This window comes from Sminthopsis crassicaudata, chromosome 1 (assembly GCF_048593235.1).
Source record: "Sminthopsis crassicaudata isolate SCR6 chromosome 1, ASM4859323v1, whole genome shotgun sequence".
Taxonomy (NCBI): domain Eukaryota; kingdom Metazoa; phylum Chordata; class Mammalia; order Dasyuromorphia; family Dasyuridae; genus Sminthopsis; species Sminthopsis crassicaudata.
In genome coordinates this window covers 695,754,110-695,777,299 of record NC_133617.1, presented here as the reverse complement: position 1 = coordinate 695,777,299, position 23,190 = coordinate 695,754,110, and the positions used below count along the sequence as shown (strand labels likewise).

The 23,190-nt window shown below is 39.8% G+C and overlaps 1 protein-coding gene across 1 annotated transcript in view; it reads right to left on the bottom strand.

The window, feature by feature from the left end:
• EFCC1 (EF-hand and coiled-coil domain containing 1) overlaps positions 1 to 23,190 on the bottom strand; it is a 76,513-nt gene that overhangs the window by 5,884 nt on the left and 47,439 nt on the right. Inside the window, exons 3-5 of the mRNA XM_074283695.1 lie at positions 8,014 to 8,183; positions 5,069 to 5,204; positions 2,815 to 2,980 (exon numbers count right to left, since the gene is read on the bottom strand). Of these exons, the coding sequence (XP_074139796.1) occupies positions 2,815 to 2,980; positions 5,069 to 5,204; positions 8,014 to 8,183 (472 nt within the window). The remainder of the gene's footprint in view (positions 1 to 2,814; positions 2,981 to 5,068; positions 5,205 to 8,013; positions 8,184 to 23,190) is intronic.

Sequence of the window (23,190 nt, the reverse complement as noted above, 5' to 3'; positions counted from 1 at the left end):
GCCCATGAGGGCAAGTTATCACCAAAGGATTTACTTTGTTCAGTGAATAGGAGCTAGGGAGCCAAGAAGAAAAGGGAGGTATGGGAAACTAAAGAAGAAAGAAAACAGGCATGTAGGTTAAAAGGAAGACTTCAAACATGCTCTTTCTTGGGGGGCCCCAGAGCCATCAGATGCTTACCTTCCCATTGTAAAATAATCCCTAACCATTGCATACTGCTTTGTGGTTCACAAAGCACCTTCCTGTACATTGTCTATAGCTTACAGTCGGATAGGGCTTTAGGCCTCTCTATCGGGTTTATATATGGAGGCAAAGGGAAGAAAGCTGGCTTTTGAGTCAAGAATGCCTTTATCCAATCTCTGTTTCAGATAGACTGTGTAGCAAGTCACCTGACCTCCTAATGCATTAGGCAACTCTTTGAAACCAGATGTGCAGACAGACATTGGCCAGGGGGACTTTCTCCATTGGAAACTACCTATATTAATGAAATAATTTTTTAAATGGCAAAAAAGCAGCAGCAGCTCACAATTCCATAGTATTTTCAGGTTTATGTGTTTTCCTTATGTTTATTTGTAGTGCTGTATTATTATCCTCATTTTAGAGATAAGGAAATTGAGGCTTAAGAATGAGACAAATATTTTTGGAACATGGCCAATGTGGAAATTTATCTTGCTTGGTTATGTGTATTTATTACAAAGGTGTTTTTTATGGGGAGGAGAAAATTTTGTTCATTATCTTATTTGAATCACACAAGCATGTTCTAAGTAGGGAATATACATGTTATTATCCCCATTCTACAATAAAAATATTGAGACTCACACAGGTTAAGTTATGTGACTAGTAATTCAGAAAAAAGATTAGCACCCAAGTTTTTGGAGTCACCTAGCACAATGTTCCATCCACCTTTTAGACGTGAATTGAACTTTACCCTGATCCCTGACTCTTCTTTCTTCTGATATGGCCATCTCTGACTCTAACAATATTCCTTCTCTTCCTCTGTCCCATCCCCCCCTTTTTTTAATAATTGATGATGTTTCCCAAACTGCTGTGCGACCATCACCAAGTGCCATGCCATTAACTTCTGGAGGCTCCCCTGTCACACACATTTCCTCCTCCTCCTTCTCGGACAGCATACAGCTATAGCAAGGACAAGGAGGAAGGGGAGCCTACTCCCAAACCTGACACTACCTGCGTCTCCTGGAGTTTGATGCTTGGATGTTACATATTACAGGTCCTCAGGGTCCCCACTCTAAGGCTGGTAAGGAGGCAACCACTGTCTGCTCTATGTGAAAATGTAATTATGTCCATAAAACATCTTGAGACTCTTCTAAGAAGGCAGGGAAAATTTTTTCCTAATTATATATAATTTTTTAAACATTTATTTTAAAAAATTGAGAAGTAACAGCAATAACAACTATCCTCATTGGGGCTTATAGTTCAGGAAGGGACACCAAATATGTACAAAAATATCTCTAATCCCTTTCTATTATTTGTTTTTATAGTAAAAGTTCAAATGAATAAATTATTCTAGAAGAACAAGAAGTTTTACATCATACAACTCATAGTTTTACATCTTAATCAAAGCAACCATGTCATCATTCAGTCTATTCACATAGCTCCTATCCTAGTTAAAGATCTTACCAAGAGAAGGCTACAGTTAAATGTGGATATTTATACACACGCATGCATAAGTACATATACATATATATACATAGATATCTATTTGCCTTGCACATAGTAGGTATTTTATAAGTGTTTGTTGAATTGTATCCTGTTTATTTTCTGCAGTTTCAAGAGAAAAACACCAATCACCAGATCACAAAACAGAGAAAACATTACTGCTAATTAAACTCATATTTCTTTGAACTGAAGCTTTCACATGCAATCATATGACTACCATCTGTCCTCATGTACCATTTTCTTTTTAAATTATTTTAAATCTTTTCTTGATAGAACTTGATAAATAATTTTTACTGATAAAACACTTATAATACCACCTTCCTTTCCAAATATAATTCTTCTTATTCTTGTTCCAAAGAGCTATCCCCTTTAATAAAGAGCAAAAAAAGAAAGAACACAATCCTGTAAAACTAACCAAGATATTAGCCAAGTCTAATCATAGATACAATGCTCTATATCCATAATCCCCAACCTCCACAAAAAAGAGAGGGAGGGATTTCAATGGGCCATGTTTAAAAGAATACCAAGAATTTTCATTTAAAAAATGATTGAAAAGTCATTAGGTTAATTGATTCCTTGGATCTTGAATTTGACAAAAATACACAAATTATCTCTCCATTTTTCTGTCTTTTCTATCTATCTACCTATCTATCTATCTATTTATCCATCTTTCTATCTATCTTCCTGTACAACTATCTATCTATCTATCCATCCATTCATCCATCTAACCATCTACCTATCTATTCATCCAACTATCTCTCTCTCCATCTCTCTCTCCATCTATCTATCTATCTATCTATCTATCTATCTATCTATCTATCTAACTATTCATCCATCCAACTATCTATCTATCTATCTATCTATCTATCTATCTATCTATCTATCTATCTATCTATCTATCTAACTATTCATCCATCCAACTATCTATCTATCTATCTATCTATCTATCTATCTATCTATCTATCTATCTATCTATCACCTGTCAACTCTTTCAAAAGTTCTCAGGCAGCTGCCAGGCAGAAGTGGGAAATGAGGACCCTTGCTTCATGTGGTCAGTGAAGTGTGCATGCTTCTTAAGCTAATGACAAACTGCTTCCTCATAAAAAGACTGGGTGAGGCTGCCTTGAGCATCTTACCTCCTGGTCACCAGTGTCAGGCTCTTTCACGTCTTGCCCCATGTTCCCCAGCTGCTCCGTCAGGGTGACAATCTGCTCTCCCAACTCCCCCAGGGCACTGGTATGTTCATCACTGCCAAAGTGGCCGAAGTAAGACATGAGCTTCTTGGCTGTTTTGTCATCGCATCTGCATAAAGAAAGAAAGCCGAACTGTGATGGGAACTTTTCTCCGGGTTCTGTCTCCCTCTCCAGTTTAGATCTCTGTCTTTGTTTTGGGGGGAGGTTAACAGGAGTCTCTCCTCATGTCACCATCTCCTGTTTCCCCCTCCTCTACATAACCCTGATCTAAATATTGGGCAGTGTGAGGTGATAGATTGAATGCTGGACTTAGAAAATTACAAAGTGCTTTCTGGCTTATCTGAGATTCTGTAAATAGAAAGCCCTCCCTGAGGACAAAAAGAAGAAAAAGAACAACAACAAAGCAGTTGTAAAATTAATTAATTTATTCAATATGTCTAGTAGTGTATTTCCTATTCCACACTCATAGTGCCCCAGCTTTGCAAAGAAAGAATGAAGGTTCTGCTAAGCTTTATTAGATAGCTTCAAGACATATAGTGGCCCCAAAACTGCATCATTATAATCTGGAAAGTGGAGCAATAAACTTGAAGTCAGAAAGACTTGGGTTAGAATTTGTTGTGTGACATTAGGTAAGGCCATAACTTCATGATTCTCCATGTTCCTTATCAGTAAGATAATAATAGCACCTACTTCACAGGGTTATTGTGAGGATCAGATGAGAACATATGGAAAATCTGAAAGAGCTACATAAATGCTAGTTGTTGATAATATCATTACTGGAATAATATGAATTAAATTCATTATATGAACAATATGTAAATAATAATAACTACTAGCATTTATATAGCAATTTAAAATTTGCAATTCATATATCACATTATTCACTTGGTCCTCATAACATCTCTTCGATAGAGGAAGAGCAGGGGATAACTATCTCTATTTTACAAATAAGGAAACTGAAGCTCAGATTTAGATGGCACAAGCTGGCAAGGAGCAGAACCTGAGTGTTCTGACTGCCAGGCTAGGGCTCTTCCCATGCTGAAGGATAGTGTAGACACCCAGAGATATGAGGATGGATGGCACCAGTGTTGGTTTTGAGATCCTTCAGAAAAACCAGTATGTGAACACAGCATGAAAGTGTTTTGATGAGTATGTGGTAGGTCTTTTCAACAGGGAGATTCGCCTGATAGTCTGGCTCTCATAACCTTGCCCATCCTGCCTCTGGCTTCTCAGAGAGGGGTGTCTACCCATCTCCTCCATCTGCTTGGAAGGCATTTGAGACAAGCCAGAACACCAGAACACTCGGCTCCCTCATCCCTGCCCTTAAGGCAGAGGCTTAGTTTAGCTGCCTTGGTCTGTAGGAGAGGTAGCAGCCTGGAGCACAGCTGAGAAGCAGACCGGTCTGCAAGTTCATCTTGACCCTTTCCCTTTCCGTGTCTGGCCCCCTCATGCTGTCCTCCAGCTTCTCCATAACTGCCAGAGCTGAAAGTTCCTCAGAGGCTGTCTACTCTAATCCTCCTCGTTTTACACATGAGGAAACTGAGACCTAGGGAGGTTAATTGATTTGCCCAAAGTTATAAATCATATTAGAATTGGGATTTAAACTTAGATCCCTAGACTCTGGGTATCTAGGACCTCCATTTTTTTTTTTAAATTAATTTTTTTTTTTTATTTGCTGAGACAATTGGGGTTAAGTGACTTGCCCAGGGTCACACAGAGAGGAAGTGTTAAGTGTTTGAAGTCAAATTTGAATTCAGGTCCTCCTGATTTCAGGGTTGGTACTCTATCCACTGAATACCTCGCTAGCTGCCATTGTTCTTTTTCTTCTAATGGATACAATGGCAGTAAGATCTGAATTCAAATTTGGCCACAGATACTTACAAGCTGTATAACAATGGCTGTCATTTGATCCTTTTTGCCTCAGTTTCTCCATCTGTAGAATGAGTTGGAGAAGGAAATGGCAAACCAGTCCAGTAGCTTTGTAAAAAAAACAACCAAGCAAAAACCAAATGGGGTCATGAAGAATTGGACATGACCGAACACCAGCAGACCTCCAATTCTAGAACCAAAGCTCTTTGCACTCATTGTGGACACAAACAAAAGGAGACTTCCATGTCTACAATGGGCTTATATTCCAGAGTCAAAGGTGAGGGCAGAGATGACCTTCCCTGATTCCGTGACTCTAAGTGAGACATACCCGTTCCCACAACTTGAAATGCGAGCCAGCAGCTTCCTCACTTCGGCCGCCTGGGTCTGCTGCTCCCCCGGCCACGTTTCCTCCTCTTCATCAGAGGCTGCCTGGCCCTCCACAGAGCGGAACAACTGCTCATCTCCTGCAGGGAGAAAGAAGATCCTGGGCTGGAAGCTCCAAGCCCTTTCCTTCCCAGGGAAGGAGAGGCAGCTAGTGATCCTTTTGCTGGCTCATAGGACAGAAAATAGCAAGGCAGGGGACAAGTGGAGGGAAAACCTGTCGAGAAACATGACCGGGAGCCTTCTGCCAGGTTCCAAAAGAAATGCTGCCAACAGGAAGCAGGTGTCCGTCACCTTTCTATTAAAGTGGTATAGATCAAAGCTTCTTAAACTGTAGGTTGCGACCTTATATGGAGTCTCATAATGTTGGGTTCATGACATTATGATTTATTATTAGTAAATATTTGACTTATATACCCATTTTGTATACCTGGGGTCATGTAAAAATTAAGTGCTGGTAGAGACATCATGAAGCAAGTGTGTGATCAGTAAAGGGCCGAGGCTTGTTGGTCATAAAGCAGTAGGTGGGACAGTAGCTGTACAACTGAGTGCTTGCTGGCATAGAATGTTCCAAGTCCAAGAATGGATCTCCAGAGCATGGGGTACTTCCTTGGTGGAATATTTATGGCTTAGGGTTGGATTATGGTGGAAGATTATGGAAGGACAAGGCTGAGAATTGTACAAGTGAGGGCTGTGATCTGTACTAGTGAAGGGTCTACCCATATTAGGGAGATCCAAGATTCACAAAAGTCTTGAAGAACTAAAAGCAATGGTATCACTAAGGGTGATTCAGGCTCTGGCATCATTTCCTGGAAAACACTAATTTCACTCCTGGGGACATAACTTCCAGAGATATCCCCTCTTTTTATTTCTGGTTCCCATTATGTCTCAACTCTGTTAGCATTTATGGGTGATTAGGTTTTGGAGGTTTGCTATAGGCAGGATGTAGTATATAGTGATACATAAATATGGGCTTTCTTTTGGATAGGAAAGCGGTACTTCTGGGGGCACGGTACTGAGGATGCTTCGAAAAGGACAGATGTGTGCTGAGCAAATGCTCCTCTAGACTGGTACTCTCTTATGACCATCTGTAGCAATTTACTTCCTACTGAATGTGTGCGAGTGAGTGTGAGCTCTCACACCAAGGCCCACTGGGGAAATCATCCATAAGGAGAGCACCATCTTTGCTCCTGGCAGGAAAGCGGTACAAAGATTATTTACTAGTGAAGGTTGGCAGCCTTACCCAATCCCTTTCCTTCTTGTTAGGTAAAGCTTCTGGGGTGATTTGCATGGACTAAGGATATGATTAAGAGTCAAACAGGATTTCCTCATCCTAAGTCAAATAGTAGACTGGGCTCAGTTAAAAAGCTAGACAAAGCTGGAGGGCTTCTTTGGTTGGCCAACTCTGAACATGAAACAACTGAACTAGCCCTTGGATTAGCAATTTTAATTTGGGGGGAAATCCAACTAGTGGCAACAGTGGAGACCCAGCAGAGGATCCCCTCTGTAGAAACACTCGCAGATGGGGAGGCTGAGGAGAAAAAAGACAATGAGAGAATCCCAGCAGTTTGTAGCAACAAAAAAAGAACTTGCAGTTTAATCACACACACACACACACACACACACACACACACACACACACACACACAACACACACACACACACAGAGTGTATATATGTATCCACATATACAATTACATATACATAAACACACATCCAGACCAACAGACATTAGAGGTTCTTTAGAGAATCAAAAAGCAGAGAGGGGTTCCAGTAGCCCTCAGATTATGTGTTGCACTAGTTATGTGTATAAATTATGTGTTCTTAAGCTAGGTATTTTCTTTCTCCCATTATGGAGAAGGGAATCTGTGGTATAGTGTAGCCATGTGTTTAGGGGAAAGGTAATAATTTCCCTCATCATTTACTTTATAATGCTCCTTAACCAAATGGTTTTAGCTTGGAATGAATGCATTCTCTCCTTAAAATAAAGTGGAGTGAAGGAGGTCAATGAAAGGGGACTGGGCCCTCAGTCCATGACTCTAGCTTTGTCATTCAAGTTTAATGGCTAACGGATAAGCAAGTACTTCCTCTCTTAACTCTTCAAGAAAGAAAGATGTGGTGGCTAAACAATAATGCTTCAGTACCTGGATGGAGTTGTGATCTCAGCACTGTTGAGTTCCCCTGTCAATAGTGAAGATTATATACTGTCCATGTCTTCTCATCTTCCACATCATCCTGTCACTCTCCCAAAGGGGGGATGCTGGGAACCTTCCTCTCAGCCTCTGAACATTGCTTGGTCATTGGTGCCACAAATAAGCCACCTATCTGCTGTTCCTCCCCAAGAATCTTACCCTAAAGGTGACCTTGATTTATTGAAGGCGATGCCAGTAGAAATACGCTCTGGAAGGTTTTGGAAAAGTTTCAAGCATGATCCTTGGTGGCTGTGAGGAACCATCTCTTTTTATCACAGGGCAGAAAATAATAAGGCAGGGGACAAATGATTTGCCAAAGAGATCTGTTGAGCTCAGGAATATAACCTAGAGCTTTCTTCTAAGTTGCTAAAAGATTATTGACAAAGGCTTCTTAAAACTGTGGGTCACAATCCCATTTGGGGCCTCATAACTGAACGTGGGGGGCAAAATTATGATTTATTATCAGTAAATGTTTGATTTGTAGCCTATTTTATGTACTTATACACCCAGTCATGTAAAATTTCTTGGTCTGGTAAAATAGGGGCTAATAGAGATCACCAGTGGGAAAAGCTTGAGACCCTGGTTTAGACCAGCAGTCACCCACATGAAGACAACCCATCACTTTGTCTTCCTTAGTGTCTGGAGCTATTGATCTCAAAGTCAATCCCCTTCCAACTCCCCTCTCCCCCAAGAATCTAACCTTCGTCAGCATATCTGCAGCCTATACCGTCTTCTGCAGCTCCTGCTCCTTCGGAGGGAGAGATTCCGTCTGGCTGCCCAGGAAAAAAGGCTCTTCTACTTTCTGACTCACCATCTTCTTGTGGCATTTTCTGATCATTTAGTGGGGTTGGTAGTTTCCTAATCTCTGATCTGTAAAGCAAAGACATATTGTGAGAAAGAAACAGATTTTGCTGGACTCAGGTAGGGGGAGCTCAGGTTTCACGGCATACCTAACCTGCAGGAAATGAAAACTGTTAAAGAAAAGTGTACAGAACTGATATTTTGCTATTTATCCTTTCCCAACCCCCTCATGGGACGCCATTCATTGGGCTTTGGATGGCCACACAGTTGGGGGTTCCTTTGGTCAGTTATTGCGACTTCTCATGCCAGGGACTGTGTAATCTGGAGGCATTGTCTAGCTCTTAAACACTCTTATTTTCATGAATATGGGAACATGCAATCAAGCCGGAGGTTTTATTCAACACATTATGATTGCCTGAATTTCTTTAGGGATTAGCTGATTTGTAAGTACAAAGTGGGGAGGCTATGATGATTTGAGCTGTGAATTCCCTCCCAGCTCTTAACATTCTATATTCTTTCTTCTAGCTCTGACTTTTTATGTTTAAAAGTCTTGCAGCTCTAACATTCATGATTATTAGTTTTTACCCCTCTTCTTTCCTTATATACTCTGCCAGTACTCTAGTTCAGAATCCCAGGATTTAGTGCCTAGATTATTGAAATTGTCTTTTTTAAAACATACTTTTTGTTTTAATATCACCTGCATTTCCCATTGTATTGCCTCTACTACCTGCCCAACCAAAAGCCATTCTTATCTGTTTAAAAAAAAAAACATAAAACTAACCAATATTTTTTAAAAAGTTTGATGAGTTGGTCATTGTTCCATGTCCAAGATGGAAAGAACAAAGAATTGGGGGGGGTGTCTTCTCATACCTCTCCTTTGGGGAGAAGCTTATGTAGCTTTTATTTTCAATTGGTTATTGTTGTTCTTTATTGTAGACATTGTATAGTTTGTTTTACTGATTTTGCTTACTTCAGTTCATTTAAAATTTTCCACACTTCTGAATTCATCATGTTCATTGTACATTTACATCATGTTCATTTATAGTATAGAAATATTGCATTATATTTGTGTACCACAATTTATTTGCTAATTCTCTAATCGATGATTATCTTCTTTCTTTCCAATTCTTCGCTTCTACAAAAAGTGTTGCTATAAGTATTTTGGTGTGATAGGGACTTTTCTTTTTGTCATTGACCTTCTTGGGTTATGTACCTATTGCTTTCCAGAATGATTAGACTATCTTGCAGCTCCACAACTAAAACCGTCCAATTTGACTATTCCCATCTTTTGTCATCTTTGCCAACTTATTAGGTATGAGTTGACATTGCCAAATGCCTTAATGTGTGTTTCTCTTATTAGTGATTTGGAGCATCCTTTCATTTATGACTGTTAACAGTTGAAGTACTAGCATTTTGGAAAAGTTTGCTAAAATCCTTTAGCTGTTTAATTAGTATGTCAAAAAGAATACTGGTTCTCATATTAGAAGACCTAAATTCAAAACCTTTTATGTTTGGGTAAGTCATTTACCTCCTTGAGCCTTAGTCTCCTCATATGTAATAAGAAGGAATTGACCTCTGAGGTTCTGTCAGTCTTATGGGGACATGGCCTTTGGCCATGTGTTCTTCTATTAGACATCTATATATCTTAGATGCCAGGCCTTTTTTAAAGATAAATTTGATGCAAAGCTTTTCCCCCCTGTTGACTACTCCCCTTGTTAATCTTAGTTAACACACATTTTATTTATGCAAAAGCTTTCCAGTTTCACATAATCAAAATGGTTTATCTTTTGCAATTGACTCTATTCCTTGTTTTAAAAAATCACCCCCTACCTCTGGTTTGAAAGGTCTTTGATCTATTTTTCTTCTTTTAAAAAAGGATTATTAATTTAATATTAATAAGTATAAATTAAGAAATTAAATTATTTAATTTAATGGTTATATTTAGGGTTTGTATCCATTTTGAATTTATTATAGAATATAAAATAACACATTGGTATAAACTGTAGGAAAATATGTTCTTTACTGTACTGAAGGGGGAACTGAATTGGTCCAGTCATTCTGGAAAGTTGTCATTAGAGTTTATATGAAATGACTCAGTGATACTACTATTAGTACAAAAGCAGCACTTTTTGTGGTGACAAAGAACTGGAAACTGAAGGGGAAACTTATCAATTGGGGAATGGCTAAACAAATTATGATTTTCGGAATAACACTGCTGTAATAAATGATGAAAGGGATGATTTCAGAGAAACCTGGGAAGTATGAACTGATGCAAAATGAAATGAGCAGAACCAAGAGAACAATTTATGCCAGGGCTTCTTAAACTTTTTTAAAATTGTGATTTCCTAGAAATTTTCATGTGACCTTGGAGATATAGGTATATAAAATAGGTATATAATTCAAACATTTATTGATAATAAATCATAATTTTGCAAAATTCAGGTATGAGATTATACATGGGGTCATGAACCACAGTTTAAGAAATTGGGATTTATACAATAGAGATAAACAACTTTGGAAAACTTAAGAACTGTGGTCAACAGCCATGACAATAAAGGATCTAGCCAATGATGAATGAGACTTTCTCCTTTACTCCAGTTAGATAGATAATGGATTCAGTGAAGATTAAGATATGTATTTTTTGGACATGGTCAATGTAGGAATTTTCTTTGACTATACATGTTCATAACAGAGAGTTTTTTGGGGATGCATGTGCGGAAATGGTGGATGTGGGAGGGAGACAAATTTGATTTTTGTTAAGTAAAAGTACAAAACCTAAAAGACTAATTTCTGTCAAATTGTTCTCCAGTTTTCCCGGAAATTCTTATCAGATGTCAAATTCTTGTCTTTTAAAAGTAGTGTATGTTTTGGGGTTTATCAAGCACTGGCTTATTGTGCTCAGTTTTTTTCTGATCCTATCTTGTCTAATCTATTTCATTGATCTACTTTTCTATTTTCAAACCAGTACCAAATGGTTTTGATGACTGCTACTTTATTATATAAAGTGAGTCCTGGAAGTTCTATTATTATCAGTTCTTCATAATTACTTTTTTTCCCATGACTTGCCTTCAAAATCTAAATCTTTTGGCCTTCTAAGTGAATTTTGTTATTAATTTAAAAAATTGTCTCCCAAAGGTCCTCTCTATCACCAGTCTTTTCTCTTAATGATCCATCCTTTCTATAGTTACTAAGGAAAATTTCCTGAAGCATTAAATATGATTGCCATCACTGCCCTACTCAAAATTTTTCAGCTTGGCTCCCCATGGCTTACAAAATGAAATGCAAATGTCTCAGCCTAATTACTCAGTAATATCACTGAGTCATTCTGTATAAACTTTAGTGACAGCTTTCCAGAATGACTGGACCAATTCAGTTCTCTCTTCAGTGCAGTGAAGGACCTGTTTTCCTATAGTTTATACTAATATATTATTTCATATTCTATAATAAATTCAAAATGGATATAAAACCTAAATATAATAATTAAATTATTTAATTTCTTAAATTTTATTTATTAATATTAAATATTAAATTAATAATAATTTTAAAAAAGCAAAACAGATCAATTCTTACTTCAACTTGGCTTTCCCAGCCTTATTCCACGGCATTTAACTCTCTTTTGCATATTCTACATTCTAATCAAATTGGATTATTATTTCCTCATCTTATCTTTTCCTCTTTCCTCCTTGCCATTATTCCTCTCCACCATTCACTGACAGATTTCTCTTCCTCCAAGACCCAGACTGAATACCACCTCCTCCATGATGTTTTCCTAGTCACCCTGGCTTGGAGTGATCCATGAACCTCTCAGGATAATCTGACTATTTCTGTATGATTTGAGGCAAATCATTTAATCTATTTTGGCCTCATTTTTTTCATGTGTAAAATGAGAGGTTTATACCTTTAAGTTCCCTTTCAATGCTAAATCTCTGATCCTATTTAATTATTTTCTAACATGTTATTTGTGTAATGAGCTTTGTCACCCTTGCTCTCTTCTAGGATCTTCCCTGGTATTTCTATTACTTAAAGTTCAGTTTCCTGTTAGTGATCTCTTCATTTATATTATTATTTTTCTGTGTGCACTGTTTTCTTGGTTCTGTTTATGTCATTCTGTTATCAATTCATAAGGATCCTCCAGTGTTTCTCAGCATCCCTTATATTTATCATTTCTTCCTGGACAATAATATCCCATTATATCATATGCCATTGCATTTATATCCCTGTTGGAAGTGAATTCCAACATATCCCCACTCCCATTTTCCACCCAACGAGCATCTATTTTGTTTACAATTCTTTGTGAACACAACATGCCATGAATATTTTGGCATACATCAAGCATTTATTTTAGTCTTTTGTTTCTAGGGGATATATGTCCAGTAGTGGGGTTTCTGGAAGAATGTGGACAGTTTGACCAGATTTCTTACATAATTCCAAATTAAAATCTTTGTAAACACCTCTCAGTATGAATACTCCCATCTCTGTTGTTTTTGCCAATTTGTCCAATGACAGTTGCTTTCATTTCAATTTTTCTTACTGTTAGTGATTTAAAGCATGTTTTCATGTGGTTCCTTGTAATAATATATAATTTATATGTTAATATGATAGACATATATTAATATTTTATACATAATTTAAATAAAATATATTTAAGAAGTATCTGAAATAAATGGCTTTTGATTATGCATGTACATATACACACCACACATATATTCATCTTTCCCTAGACAATACATATAAACTACATATATATATATATATATATATATATATATATATATATATATATATATATATATATATATATATATATATATATATGTAAGAACACCATATATTTATATACATTCAAATTTATGTATCCATATACAAATATATATACATTTTCATGTCAGTTCCCAAAATAAAGTATTCCTTTAAGTGGTCCTGCTTAAATAAATCTTTCTAAGGGGAACTGCTGAGCTTTATTCCAAATCCTTCTCATAGTTTGCTGGGGCTGCTGAAGTCTTAGAAACCAAACTCCACACATGTCTTTGTTAGGCAGCAAAGCAAAGCTGGCTGCCAAGAGAGACTGTGAACTATCCCGGAGAGCTTTTGTTTGACCCAACCCAGCTGCCAGCCATTTCTAAAGCCACCGGGCCAAGGGCAGGGTTGTTCTAACAGGCCCAGCAGTGCTGGCAAACAATAGCCCAGAAGAAAACCATTATTCTCCCGTGCCTTTTTGCAAAGCTATGGGGGTGGAAAACATACTTTGAATTTTTTTTCTGAGAATTAATAATGTGGTTGTAAAGAAATTCAATGAGAGTTTTCCCCAGTGAGATGCGGTGCTTCCTGATCTTGCAATAATAGCATTATCTTTAAAGGTCAAGGGAAAGTGGCTCAGGAGGATGAAGGCTCCCACTCCACCGAGGGCCATCCCTCACCTTTGCAAAAGATGGAGCTTCGGATGGCTGGCCCCCAAAGGACCATTCATGAGTCTGGTCACTTGTGGATGAGAAAGGCGACCTTAGGGGGCTTTGGAAGTTCTTTAGGGGGGAAGCGGTCAAATTAAAATCATCCAGCTCTGCCTCAGGCTCACTTTGTGGCAAGCAGAAGCAGCATCAGAAGCTGTTTGCCTTCCTGCTTCACTACTTACTGTGACCAGTCACTCTCCACCTCAGTTTCTGTAAAATGGAACTAATCACTCGCTTAAGTCTTCACGATGGTCAAGCTCTCAAATCTTCAGGCTGACTAGGCCCTCAAGAGATAATTGAGTCCATACAGACTAGGGTAGAAATATTATTGGATTTGGACTGAGGGGACCTGAATGCTGGCTTTGTCACTTACTATTTGTGTGAGCTTGGGCAAATCACTTTCTGATTTCAATTCCTCATTTATAAGACAAAGGGTTTATGCAAGATTATATCCGTGTCCCCTTTCAGCTGTAAACTGATGTGATTCTTGCCTGCAGGAAGATAAATGGTACACATACTCAGTGGGCTGATGAGGATGGAGGAGGGCTGGGCTGGACTTGGTACTGATGGTTGAGGAGGGCTGGGGGCGTCTCAGAATTCCATATCTTTAGTGTAAAAGCTAAAGGGCATCGCAGAGACATGAGTTACGTTTATCCTGCTCCATTCCCTAAGTAGAAGGCTTCCTGACATGAGGATGAGAAAGAAAGGATGAGGATCTCCTTTACCCCATGACACCCTTACATGGCATTTACAAGAGGGGAGCCCTGTGAATGAGCCCCGGCCTTCCAGGGCAGAGACCACATGGGAGACAGAAGAGGCCTGACCCGCTGACCAGGAGGTAATGCAGACCTTGGGGTTGCCCTGGTAGTGGCCAACCTGCCCGCCAGGTAATTGGAGACCTTTGTCCCTGACAGTGTGGAAGGAAGACAATTGGAGCAGAGAGGAGTCTATTGACCCAGACCCCCAGCCATGACAACAGCTGTTACTAGGCCACGCAAATGTTACACGCCAGCATAAGCTCAGGCACAGACATGCCCAGGGATGTGGGTGCAAACATGCTATTATTCCTAACAATATTCATTGTGTACAAAAGCCGCCTGCTTCCCAAAGCACTTCTTTATTTTGTCTATTTGTTCCTTTGCTCTTGGAAAATAGAGCAGGTCCATTTTACAAAGAGGGAACCCGAGGCCCCAAAACAGTGTCTGGGGAAAGAGCCCCGGACTTGAGCATTTCTGGTTTGGTCATAAATTCACCATGTGACATTGGGAATGACTCTTCAAATCTCCAGCTTTGACTCTCATCTATGAAATGAAGAACACAAACTAGAAGCTGTATCAAATGTCTTTCTAACATTTTATGTTCTAAAGTCCCTCTCGCTCTGACATTCCCTATTCTAAGGTCTCTTCAGCTCTGATGTTCTATGGTCTAAAGCTCCCCCCACCCCAGCTCCAACATTCTCTGTTCTAAGACCCTCCAACCCTGACATTCCCTGTTCTATGGCCCTCCAGCTCAGACATTCTGTGTTCTAAGGCCCCTCCAGCTCTGACATTCCCTGTTCTAAGGCCCCTCCAGCTCTGATGTTCTATGTTCTAAAGCCTCCCTCCCCAGCTCAGACATTCTGTGTTCTAAGGTCCTTTCCAGCTCTGACATTCTCTGTTCTAAGGTCCCTCCAGCTCTGACATTCTGTGTTCTAGGGTCTCTCTTAGCTTTAACATTCTATGACTTTACCATTAATCCTAAAATATTACTTTCATCATTCTACATTCTGCGACATTAAGTCCAAACTCCTCTACTTGTCTTTTAAAATCCTTACAACCTGACCCAGTTCTCCTTAGCTCCCCCAAGTCTTCTCTCCAGGGACCCTCTACTCAAGGGTGGTTTATTCATTGCCCTGAGACCTATTTCCATCTCTGCACCTTTGTTCCCACTGCTTCCCCCTTTTACCATAAAACATTCATTCTATTGTTATTTAGTGATTTTTCAGTCTTGTCCAACTCTTTGTGACCACAATTGGACTTTTCTTGGCCGACAATGGAGTGCTTTACCATTTCCTTCTCCAGCACATTTTACAATTAAGGAAACTGAGGCAAATAAGGTGAAGAGATTTGCCCAGAGTCACACAAGTAGTAAGTGTCTGCGGCTGGATTTGAATCATGAGGATAAAACTTAATTCTCAATCCACTGTGCCTAACCAAGTTCTATTTCTCCTTCAGGGTCCATGTCCTTCAAGACATCCTCTAGATTTTCACTGTGGGGATAACTCCCCTCTCTGAATTCCTCCAACATGCAGCACAGAAACTGATAATATCCTTCTTTTTTATTTTTTAAAAATTTTTATTAATTTTTATAATTATAACATTTTCTTTGACAGTACATATGCATAGGTAATTTTTTTTTACAACATTATCCTTTGTAATATCCTTCTTTTTAGTCTGATCCCATCTCCAGCATAAACTGGTTTGAATTGCAGCTCTGTTATTTACCGGCTGTCTGATTGAAGACAGTCGATCATCATTAATTCACTGAGCACCCACTACGTGGCCAGCCCTGCGCAGGCCCCCACTGCCACCTGGGGAATCTGGGCCGGGCAGAGATGCTTTCTCCTGCCAGGGGCCCCGATTCACCACAGCTGCTTTTGGGTGGGTGGGGAGTGAGGAGGGAATGGCCGAGGGACCGGACCGCACCCTGTTCAGCTGCTGACCAGTCTCCCTGGCTTCGATGTGACTGTCAGCTGGAGCGAGCAAAGAGGGAGCTCGGGGCTGGGTGAGGGCCAGCTTGGCTGGGGAAACCTGTCCTGCTGGCTCCTCAGCCAGTTGGCTCAAGGCCTTTAGAGGGAGGGGGCCGGAAGCCTAGTGAAAGTATCACTGGGGACTTCCTGGCCAGGGAGAGAAAGGAGTCTTCTTAAACATTTCCCCTACACGAGGCTGAGAGATTGAGCATGGTTAGCAGAAAGCAGAAAACTCCACATTAGGAAACCTGGCTCTGATCTTGACTCTGATAGTTGTGTGACTATTTCTCGAGACTCAGTTTCTTCATCTGTAAAATGGGTATACTTATACTTGCACAGTCTATGTAAAGGGCTTTGTAAACCTTAGAGCTGGGTCTTATTCCCTGGAGCTGATCACATAAGCCAGGGCTTTAGAGGGAATAGTTTTAAGCTCCTTAGTCACAGGGTCCTCCAGACTACAGAACAAGAAAGGGGTGTGGGGGAAGAAAGGAGGAGGAGAGGGCGGGCGGGTGGAGCGAGTCAGGCAGAGCCAGTCTGGTTTTGCTCAGCATCTCCCCATTTAACCCCAGATGGGGAAGGGGAAGGTAAGTTAAGGCCATGGGGTGCTTACAACCTTCCAAGAAAGCTGTTTTTTTAACCCCCACCCATGGAAACCATCCCATCCCATCCAGCCAACTAAACAGGAAAATAGCAACACAAACATCACCACTGGATTCACTGAACACCACCCACACCTCCTTCCTTTCTCCAGTGTCTGCTTAATCCAATGTCCACGATCTCCGGCACTCTGGAAATGGGAGCTATTAAATACACTTTTATAGGCTATCCCTATATAATCAACGTTTACCTTCTGGGCAGCCAACACTGGGCTCGGCATTTGGGGAGAGAGAAAAACACAAAATATGATCTCATTTCTCAGCCAGCTTACAACCGAGTGAAGGATGATAAGTAAACTCAAGGTGCAATTCTATTCAATTCATTAAACTTTTATTAGGCACCGACTGTGTGCCAGGCACTGTGTTCAGTACTGCGGACATGGACAAAAATAAAATAATACTTGCCTTCAAGGGGTTTATATTCTCCTGGGGAGATACAACATGCACTTAGTTAAATTAATAAACAGTAAATTCAAGAGAGAGAGAGCAGTAACCTCTTAATAATCTAATAAACTGGGGAGTGCAGGGGATCATGAAGCAGCTGCACTATGCTTGGAGGAAGTTGGGCAGAGGTGGAAGAAAGTTGTTCTAAACAAAGATGTAGGAGTGGAGATAGAACCCGAGGTGAGGTGACTAGTTGCTAGAGCACTCTCTCCAGGCCTTCTTCCCTAATTCTCACTAGCATGGGCAGATTGACTCTCAAAGGGCTATTTCATTCATACCAGTATCAGGGACTACTCTGAGGGAGTTTCTAATACTGCTGCTCACGAGCCCCCAGCTCATATGCTCACCGTATCTGTCAGAAAATGGAATATCCTGATAGGTTTGGGACAAAGACATCCTTCCAAAAGTCGGGTCCACTGCCCAACACACACACACACACACACACACACACTCACACACACACACACACACACACACACACACAGTCTGTGGGGAAAGTAGAGACAAATATAAAATATAATGACGAGGCACATATAGAGAGAATATGTGTCCAAAGGGTAAATACTGGAAGTCCTACTGTCAACTTTTTTTTTTTTTCTAGTTCAAGACTCTCAAGTTTTAAAACAATTTTTTTGTTTCTAAGATGCCCGTCTTTCTAAATCTGTCTGGTTATTTGTCCATGTTTGGCTGTGGGGAATCTCTTGTTGCTCCTGGTTGGACACGAGAGCAGTCCAGTCTCTTCAGTGACAAGGTCAATGAGGGAACAGGAGTGTAGCCCTCCATCTTGTTTCCCTGTGGTTCAGGCCTCCTCCTGCCTAGAAACTCCTGCGCTTGCTTGCTTCTCTGCTGGACTGAGCACCTCTAACTTCCCATATAAAACTGAGAGCCCAATCACAAAATATTTCCTATGGAGAATCATTCCTTTCATCCAATAACCCAAATACTTTCCTCTTCCAAAGCCAGTCAAGGATTGGTTCACACCAAGTTTGCAATTTTGATTGATTTGAGAAGTCCAAGTCTTTTGTGTTTACATGAATAGGAACACGGATAAAAATCCCCATTTTTATATTACTATATTAATGTGTGAGTGGGAATTAAAGGGTTATAAGAATGGAAAAGAATGTAGAATCTAGTGATATGGAAGCAAAATAATCCAAGAGAGATAAATGAGTTATTATGAGCAGTATCTCTAAATAAGGGCGCAGAGCACTGGGAAAAGGCGGTGGTGATTTGTGCACATATGCAGAATAATGAGCCTAGTTCAAGTTTTCAGCACCACTCATTGACCCAATTGCAAAGCCTAGGAGATCAGGAGTTCACACATGCCCAAGCTGAGCAATTGTGGTATGTGTGGAACAATTCAACCTGTGAGTCCCACCTTATAAAGCACTTCAAGTAGCCACTTTTATATGTCCACTATATTGGATTATTTGTTGTCTAGGGGAGAAGGGAGGGAGGGAGAGAGAAAAATATGGCACACAAGATTTTGCAGGGGTGAATGCTGAAAACTATCTTTGCATGTATTTGAAAAATAAAAAGCTATTATTTTAAAAAAGATGTTACTAACAGAGGCAACACTTGCCTTGGAAGCCAAAGTTTGTCCAGGGAGTGAAGTGTTTCATATGTGATCTACCCTGAGTTCAAGGAACAAGAGTGGAATAATAAAGACCTGTATTCCAAAGAGCTCTTATAATTTCCCACGCTTCCTGAAGGGACTGGGTAAAGGATCTCTAGGATAGCTTTCTCTAACCTATGATTCTGTGAGCCTAATCCTTCTCCTTGTAACAAGGAGGCACCATAGTACACAGAGCGCCAAGCCATGAAGACTCATCTTTATGAGTTCAAATCTGACCTCAGACACTTGTGACAAGACACTTTTGCCCCAGTTCCCTCATCTGTAAAATGAGTTGGAGAAGGAAATGGCAAACCACCCAATATCTCTGCCAGAAAACCCTGAATAGAGCCATGAAGAGTTGGACAAAACTGAAAAAACAGCTGAACAATAACAATCCATCTTTTTACTTGCTTCTGACATCTGATTAGATTCTCCTAACAGAGTGTTTATTCTAGGGTCATGCAAGCCTAACAATGATCAGATGTCAAAATGTTTAGTTATCTGGAAGTGGTAGGAGGTGGGGGGCTTGAATGTACTTGTGCCTGTTAAAAGTTACAGAGTTTTCCTGGGAAGTGGGAGCAATTATGTGTCCCAATTTTCATCTCCCCCAACTCCTACTCCACAGCCTGTAGGGAGGGATGTCATTTAGGGTGTAGGACCCTTTTTTACAGATTCTTCTCTGACATCATAAAGGAAGCAGCTGCCAGAGGACATTTATGAAGGGCCTTCTGGCAATCCTGCCATTCCAACTCTTTATTCAATTAGGAGAGCCCATGTGGGGAACTAGGAATTATACTGCCCATGGTGAAGTCCCAGCTTTTCTTACTTCCCTTTGCCATGATCTCATAATTCAGAGGCACACAAACCATGAACAACGACAGGGCATGAGTAGAAAATTTGTGCTATAAAGGAAAGACCCCCAGTGGAGGAGTTGGGAAACTTTGACATCAACTGGCTGTATGACCAACTGGCCAAAGCTGCCAAATCACTTAATCTCTCTGAGCCTCAGTTTCCTCATCTGTCAAGCAATCTGGTGAGCCTATGGACTCCTTGTCAGAGAAAAGTTTTTAAATATACAAAATAGAAAACAGAATTAAGAAAGGGAATAAGCATTTATTAAGCACTTATTGTGTGCCAGGAAAAAAAGAAATAAATTCTTGGTTGGTATCCTTTGTACTCGAAGAAAACCAAAATGACATCTACATACACAAATACATATAAAATTAAATTAACATAAAGACTTTCCTCCACTTTCATATAAGTTTAGTGAAGCCCTAGAAATCGATTTATGAACCCCTTCAGGATCCATGAACCCCAAGAGAAGCCCTGAACTAGATCAGAACTTTTTCAACTTTTTCAACTCACAATCCTCTTCCCTCCCAACTAGTCAAGATTTATTTATTATTATTTTTAATAGCTTTTTGTTTTCAAAGAGAGTTTTCAACATTCACCTTTGCAAAACCTTGTGTTTCAATTTTTTTTCCTCTTCTTCCCTTTTCTCCCCTCCCTAGATAGCAAATAATCCAATATAGGTTAAACATTTTTTACCCAAGAAATTTTTACCTGACTCAGGGTATATAAGTATATGAAATAGGTATGCAAATCAACCATTTAATGACAATAAAGCAATTTCTTATCTTCCACATTTAGTTATGACACTGTATGGGGTTGCAAACCACAGTTTAGAAAGCAGTTTAAGTTGAAGACTAGATGACCTGGAAGTTCCTTCCAGTTTTAAACTCAAGATCCTCTGATTTCTAAGATGCCTTGGAACTTGAATAGTTTATGATTCTAAAGCAAGACGGAGATTTACATTTTCAAAGAGCCTATTGTGGGAGAGTTTTAATGGCTGGAAAGCTATCTTGCTTCATTGCTGATGTATTTAGACAACAAAGATGATGCTGTTTCTAGGGTTAAGAACCCAAGACAGAATCCTATGGAAAAGTAAGTTCTGGCCAGGTTACAGCACGAGGAATCTGGAATCCCTCTGAAGGAGAGCACCAAAGTGCAGATTGTGTATAAAATGTATTTTTTCAGCTAATGCATTATGGGGAATCTGAATTGGGAGTGGCAAATGGCAGAGCCTTGGGGTCTACTCTCTTTTGGTTCATGTAGCTTCCTAATAGATGACACAAGTTCTCAAGTTCCTGGGGATCCCTCCAGCTGGCCACCTCTGCATTTCCCCTGGAATCCAGGCCAGTGAAGCCGGGATGTTTCTCTCCCCACCCCAGGGACAGAGGCCAAGGTTCCTGCGCCTGGTGCCTGGCCCTCATCCTTGATGCTCTCCAGTAATGGCTTACATCAGCTGTCCTTCCTTCATATCAGCTCTTCGGAAATCAGGTTTTCCAGCTCACCCCCACAGCTAGGAGTTCATGTTGGACAGATGGCTCATCTCTTCCCTTAGCTACTGTTGCTTCCTCTGCTGTCATCCTCCCACCCTTTGGTTCATGTTGCTCAACACCGCCAGACCTGACTTTCTCCTGCCTCCTGCGCTGAGCTCTACCTTCTATGTTCTGTTCTAAGTGATGGTCACTCACCCTCATGCTTTGTTTTCATTGCCTTCTCTTTAATTCATCATGACAGGCACTTATTACACACCCACCATATGTACAAGAGAAAGGAATGGGGACCAGACAGTGGAAAAGGAGTGTATGAGGTAACACAAAGGAAACAAATCGAGAAAATGGAACAAGAATTAACCTATGACTTCAGTCCTCAAGGGAGTTTGCTGAGTTCATTAAAATAAAGCTTGTTAATCAGGGCGTATTCATGATGAGAACGATACTGGTAATGGAGATGGTAAATATAACTAGACACTTCCTAGCTGTGTAACTCTAAGCAAGTCACTTAACCCTGTCTGCCTCAGTTTCCTCATCTGTAAAAAAGAACTTGCTGGCAAAGGATTCCAGTATCTCTCTCTGCCAAGAAAACCCCCAATGGGTCACAGAAAGTAGGACATGGCTGAAATGACGCCAGAACAACAAGATAAAGAAGTGACCTTTTTACAAGTCTTCAAGGTTTGTAAAGCCCTTTTCAGACATTTATCTCTTTTAATCCTTACAGCACTCCTGTATAAATACTACAGATTTTACTGTTCCTATTTATAGAATAGGGAACGTGAGGATCAGAAAAATGGAGACTTACTCAGGATGATACAATTAATAAACACATCTGCTCGCTTTCCTGCTGAAAATCCCATAATAGACCTCCATGCAATGATGCTTGAGGCTTATTTTATTTCCAGATTTTTTATTTACAGTTTTTTAGATGTGGTGAGAGCTCTTGATGAAGATAGTAAATAAACAAGCATTTAAATAGTTTGCTTATTGAAAAGAGCACTGATCTTGATGTCAGGAAACCTGGATTCAAAGGACTTATTGCCTATGGACTCTGGGCAAGGGCCATTACATCTCAGAGCTTCAATTTTTTTATGTGCAAAACTAGGACAATAGCACTCACACTACCAAACAAGTTTGTTATGAAGGAAGAGCTATCAAGCATTAAAGAGCCATATAGATTTGTCATCCCCATCATTTCCTTCTTCCTCCTCTTTCCTCCTCTTTTTCTTCCTTCTACTCCTTTCTCCTTTCTTCTCCTCTTCCTCCTCCTCTTCCCTTTTTTGTTCTTTTCCTTCTTCTTCTCTTTTTCTTCTTCTTCTTCCTTCTCCTTTTTCTTCCTTTTCTTTTTCTTTCTCCTCTTCCTCTTTTGTCTTCTTTCCCTCCCCTTCCTCCTTTCTTATAATTGATATAATTATAATATATAATAAATAGTTTATATAATTAATATTCATATAACATTATCTTATTTAAATTTGATGCTTAATTTCATTGGTATAGGAATTTTGCAGCAAGGAAATTCTTTCAAGTAAGGCAGATATCACTTGTTCGGCAACTTCTAGAATAAAAAAGTTGCCTGCAATGCTGAGAGGTTAAATGATTTGCCCAGGATCACAAAGCCAGCATGTGTCGGGGTCAAGTGTGACCCCATGTCTTCTTGACTCCAAGACCAGCTATTCATAAGTCATAACCAGCAAGTATTAAGTGCCTACAAGATGTTAGACACTATGCTAGGAACAAAAATAAAATAATCCTCACCTTCAAGGAACTTCCATTCTGTGGAGAGATAATATATGCATAAATAAATATATAAAAAATAAAAATGAGAGTTTTTTTCAGAGCTGCATTAA